Source organism: Leptonychotes weddellii, chromosome 6 (assembly GCF_054177405.1).
Source record: "Leptonychotes weddellii isolate Sample4059 chromosome 6, ASM5417740v2, whole genome shotgun sequence".
Lineage (NCBI taxonomy): Eukaryota > Metazoa > Chordata > Mammalia > Carnivora > Phocidae > Leptonychotes > Leptonychotes weddellii.
Genome location: NC_138374.1, coordinates 4,225,100 through 4,230,830, shown reverse-complemented (window position 1 = coordinate 4,230,830; position 5,731 = coordinate 4,225,100). Strand labels below are relative to the sequence as shown.

The window sequence follows — 5,731 nt, the reverse complement described above, 5'->3', positions numbered from 1 at the left end:
GCGTTTAGCCAGTAAGAAATAATTTGGATACTTAACTAAAAAATAGACATTTCAGTGTGGGGGAGAATGTCACCTCTGGCGTGCCCTGGAGAGTATTTCTGCTTTATACACTTATTAAAAGCTGTAAATGGATGTTCATTTGCAAATGGTGAATGTTGCACTTTTTCAGAGTAAACTAGAAAGTGACAATTAGGTTAGGTTTTGTTTTTGACTGTTGGTAAGATCTAACAGACACGATTTTTCAAAAGGGCATCAATTTGGAGCCTACTGACTCATACTTTTCTTTGTATTAATGGAACAATTTATCTTAATTTTAACTGCCATCTTTTAAAATTCTATTTCAGCATCTGAATTTCCTGCCTCACAGGTATGACAGCCATATCCCTCAGCCCCCTCCTGGCTCAGAACTCAGACAATGAAAGCTGGAAATTCAGGGAAAGTTGGCAAGAATGAAATAGAATAAGCACCCCCAGCATCTGACAGCTCCTCTCGGCCTACAAAATTAGCAAATACATTCCGTTCTTTCCTCTTCTTTTTCAGGGCCAAGCGTTGGAATCAGGAAAACCACCTCACAATTGGAACTAATTGCCCGGATTCTGGCAACCTCAGGAAAGAGGCCATCGCTCCCACAGCTGGGAGGCAGAAAATGTGCTGGGGGCGGTGGGCAGTGTACAGAAATGGGTCATGTGGACACCGGGCTTTCTGTGCATGGAGATTTAACCCTTCAGGAGGCCCTCGCCATAGGGTCTTCCTAGCTCTGGTTTCCCATCAGTCCTCAGACCTTGAGGCGTGGCTTTGTGGGTGGTCAGGAACTGCCCGCACCCTCTCCTCGGACACCTGGTCATCAGGGAGCCTTACCCGGTAGACTCCTCAACCCATGGACCACAGTATACCCCTGACAAGCTGAGCCCTTGAGGTCTTCCAAGAAGTCGCAGCTGTCATGCCCAGCCTCTGGGAAATTTATCTGGGTTCTCTCACGGAGAAGGAGGGGGAGTGCATTTTCTGCCCTGTTAAACTCCATCACCCAACGTGGCCATGTCTCTGGGGACAAATAGTAAGTCGCTTCTCCTCGGAAAAGTGTAAGAATATGGGGGGTGGGGTTGGTGAGTAGGAGTACTAAGGAAGAAATAAGCCTCATTGGTTTGTCTCCTTGCAATTAATTGATTTTTGCAGCAGATTTACCGTTCTAATTATTTTTTAGCTTGGGCCGATAGTGCAATTTTGAGTCCCCTAAAAACAAACGGGGTAGATGGAGAAAAGAGACCTGGGGGAGGGGTGCGGGCGGGCAGATTGGGTGCAACTTCCTCTTGCTGTCATAGCGACCTGCACTGCCTGAGTTAACTGACGGGGGCCTTTCTCTAGATAGAAGCAATGGCGAGTTCACCAAGCCCAGGAGCCACGTGCAGTGTCTCTCGGTGTCCCAGCCCCTCCCTCACGGAGAAGCTGCTCAGGGAAGTGTTTTGGACTGAAATTCAATATCCAGAACTTTTGGAGTAGCAAAAGCAAAGTGCTTACTGGTGGACACAAGGACTGTAATTTTCATCTGGATATTGGACAAACCGAGAGGCCACCAGATGAAGCTAGTAGATCTCCTGTTGGGCTGAGCCGGCCACATAATCTAGTCACGTATTGGAGAGTTTCCTTGCCAGGCTTGACGGATTATCTTCCCTACCAGTAGACCTATTGGCGGCTGGATTCTTTTGGTGTGTTGAAATCAGCCATTGTCACTTCGTACTGTGTTGTCATCTCAAAATCTACAGCCCAAATTGGCACAATGTGATAAGTCCTAGGCAGAAATACAGGCGAGCTTTGCAATATTCACCCCTCTTTGGAGATTTTCAGTGTGACCTCATCCTGGGCAAGAAGCTGATAATGTTAACGTCTTAAATGGAAAAGTTGATGCATCACTGCTGGGGAAGGAAGTGGCATTTATACAGATTTTATTTTGCTGCCAGCGATTGGTTTCTGATTTGAGATGAGCCCCATGTGGTCCCGAGAAACCAGCTGGGCAACAGCTATGCTCGGTCTCCAGTTCTGCTCTCAAGGGAAAACATCCATGGGTCTGCAGCAGCTGAACGCCATGATATACGTTCCAGTTACGTGACTTTCCCCTACCTTGGAGAACCGTTTACAAATGTTCCAAGTCCAGTGATCGCTAAAACCCTCAGCAGTGAACACCCCCTAGGCTCTGGGGGGCCCTCAGCAGACATCAGCAGAGCAATTGTGCTGCACTCTCTCTGACTGGGGGGCGGCTGATCTACAGCACCTGGACGCTGGGCAGTGACTTGAGAAAGTTGACCATAGCTCTGTGGTTACAAAGAATAAAAGCAGAGACGCAGGCAAAACAAATGCAAATAGTGAGCCTCCTTCACGCTGCCATATGGCGCCGTGGTGCCCACTTGGCCCTGTGCCCTCAGGGTTGTTCTAGACTACGCCTCTCCCTGCGATCTCCACACCATCCCACTCACCTCCCTCACACAGGGCTTTAGAGTCAGGCTCGGACCTGCCCTGGCCTCCCCGGCTTTCCTGATACAGGTAATCAGGGCTCTCACTGAAGCCCTGTCTCTCAGATGGGAACCAACTGGTTCCAAACAGACAGCATGAAAATCAAAAAATTCACCGGCTGTTATCTCATATTTAAAAATTTTTCAGTGTGTCTGGAGGCTCAGGAACTGGTACACATTCTGGTTTTGAAAATGCTATTCACATACTGAATGTGTGACTGCATGTTTGAAAGTCTTAGTTTCGGGTTGCTGCAGAGGGAATATTCCTCGCTTTCCTGAGATGCTGAGGCCGGGACTGGAGGAGGCGTGTAATGTTACTGGACCACTGGAAGAGACGTTGCTTTTGCTAATGTCTAAGAGATAAATTTCATAACTTGGAGATAGAACTATGTTGTTCAGGGTTTAAGGTTCAACTCAAACTAAATACTACATTTGTATGAGGTAGAAAATGATGCACATTTCTAAGTCAGCGGGGAATGGCCGAGTCACGGCTGATAATGCCTGTCTACCTGCATGCAACACTGCTCGATGCAGAGTCCATCCCAGGTGCTAAATAATTTACAAATGTTGCTTTTAGGGGCGCCTGGGTGGCTCAGTCAGTTAAGCATCTGCCTTCTGCTCAGGTCATGATCTTGGAGTCCTGGGATTAAGCCCCGCGTTGGGCTCCCTGCTTGGCAGGGAATCTGCTTCTCCCTTTGCCCCTCACCCCACTCATGCTGTCTTTCTCTCACTCACTCTCTCTCTCTCTCTCTCAAATACATAAATAAAATCTTTAAAAATGAATAAAAATCTGCAGTCAATACAATTAAAAATACCGTTCCTACTATCCCCCTATGTTGGATACCGTATTCCTGCTAGACATACTTACTTAATTATTTACTTGTCAGTAAACTTGGTAATGCTGCTTCAACAGAGCCTCTGCCAGAATTATTTAGACTGTGGTGCTAACAGACACAACCAGAACCGAGGAAGCTAAAATAATAATTTTCAAAATTAAAAATATATGTTCATATCTACAAGCCATCTCAGAGCTTACAAGGAAATCATTTTTGTACAGTTATTTGGCCCAAATAGAGGATGACATGAGTCTTACCCAGTTAATGCAATCTCGCTATACCCATTCAAATTAATTTCTCATTTACCTCCAAAGTCCTTCTTTGATTCCTCAAGTCCATGACTGAATTCCTGACGACTGTTACCACGAAAGAGTCCATAGACGACAACAAGAGTACCGTTTGAAGAAGAGTCACTGATGGCTATTCTGCTGCTGACCCATTCTTGGGTCCCAAGCATAGAGCAGACTACGATGAACGCCCCAAAGCTTGTGAAAAAGCTCGATAAGAACATCAGTGTTTTCTTCGTCGTAGGCATCTTCTCAGGAAAGTAGGGGTCCTATGGTTAACACAGAAAGCAATGATTTTTTGTACTAAGTTTGGACCTTATCATTTGGAGTCCAGTATTTAGAAAAGGAGTCCGAATGAACAGTTCTTGTAAAATATAAAAGCTAGCTCTTCAAGGGACAAAATGCCCCAAGGAACATTGGACTATGAGTATGGTCATAAAGATTTACAGTGGCTGAACTTTGGTCTGCAGTTAGGGGTTGCCATGGTGACCGCCAACCAGCAGAAACAAGGGGCAGGCACGGTATTCCTAAGGACTTCCTCCATCACACAATTAATTTATAACTCTTTGTCACGTGCCCTCGAAGCAAGTTCAGCCTACCATGTCAGGACTAGAATCCCTAACACATGAGGGCCTGTCCTCCCACAGTGTTGTTCTAGCAACCAACAACATGGACTTGCTTTACCTGTTAAGGACTCGACCCTAACAACGGTTCAAAAAGGAATGCTAAGAAGATTAAGCGTTTGCTGAAAACACTTTGAAATGAAAAGAGCAAAGTTGACAACCTCCTTACTTTTAGACCTTACTAGAGAGGTGTACCTTTCAAATTTCCTCCTCCAAACTAGATCATATTTGCACATTATTTAAATTATAACTTGAGAGGGTACATCTTTATTTGTCCTTAGTGTTCTGATGGAAATGGTTCTGAACATTCTTGCATTAGGTCTTTATGCCGCCTCTCCTTCCTCCCTGTTGAGTGGCTAATGGTTTACAAATGATCCTTTCTGTCTGTCTCTCAGAGACACTCCTCCATCTGGCAAGTACATCCCTTCTCAAGATAGTAAATAGATGTTCACAACATGTTTATATTCCTCTTTTTATCATATTCTTTGATTATAAAGTAATAGCGTATATGCACATTTGTGCCCCGTACTTTTCTTGAATAGCACCTAACTTATGTTTGGTGGAATGAGTCGGTCATCTGTCTTTCCCATTAGAGGAACTGGACTATGGGCTTCAGGAGGTGGGACATGTTTGTTTTGCTGACCACTAGACCCCAGGGTCTGTCAAAGAGCAGAAACTCAGCAAATATTTGTTAAATGAGTTATTGGAGACATACGATGATTTTTAATTCATGATTTAAAAAAAAAAACGTGCATGAAATCCTTCTACATAACCCTTGTCCATATTCTGGGTATTTCCTGGCTTGGATTTCTGGAAGTGAGTCAAAGCATATGAACTTTTGCTGACGCTGTTGCTATGCCTTGCTCAGCTGCTCTTTAGAAAAATTCTTATGGATCTGACCACCCAACTTTACACAGTTGAATAGGTGTGTTTTACTCTATCTTCACAACATTGTATATTATTGGGAAAACAGATTTTTTTCCAAGTAAGTATTTTGACTACATTTTTAAATAGTTATTTCAGTAGTTATTTCCTTTGAGCCCATTTTCTTTTTTTTAAGATTTTATTTATTTGTCAGAGAGAGAGAGCAGGGGCTAGCGGCGGGCGGAGGGAGAAACAGGCTCCCGCTGGGCAAGGAGCCTGATGCAGGACTCGATCCCAGGACCCTGGGATCATGACCTGAGTCGAAGGCAGATGCTTAACTGAGCCACCCAGGCGTCGCTGAGCCCATTTTCCAGAGTGAAATAATTTTGTATCATGATAGGAAGATGAGATATGCTCATTACAAAAAATATATCAAATAGAACTAACGAAAATAAAGACAAAAGCAAATATAATTAAAAAATCACCCTAGAAGGAGTAATTCTGTTCATACTTGGGCAGAGACTTTTATCCCCACGTCTTTATGTCTATGCCTACATTCATATTAAAACCAAGTTCTACTTTATGTTAAACTCTAAATTGCGCTATCATAAATCTCC

General features: G+C 44.1%; 1 protein-coding gene across 1 annotated transcript in view; it reads right to left on the bottom strand.

Annotated features, from left to right (window-relative positions):
• Nucleotides 1-4,038, bottom strand: part of CLRN3 (clarin 3) — a 12,004-nt gene extending 7,966 nt beyond the window's left edge. Inside the window, exon 1 of the mRNA XM_006746556.2 lies at nucleotides 3,647-4,038. Within this exon, the coding sequence (XP_006746619.1) occupies nucleotides 3,647-3,875 (229 nt within the window). The 5' untranslated portion in view covers nucleotides 3,876-4,038. The remainder of the gene's footprint in view (nucleotides 1-3,646) is intronic.
• Nucleotides 4,039-5,731: the final 1,693 nt, after the last annotated feature.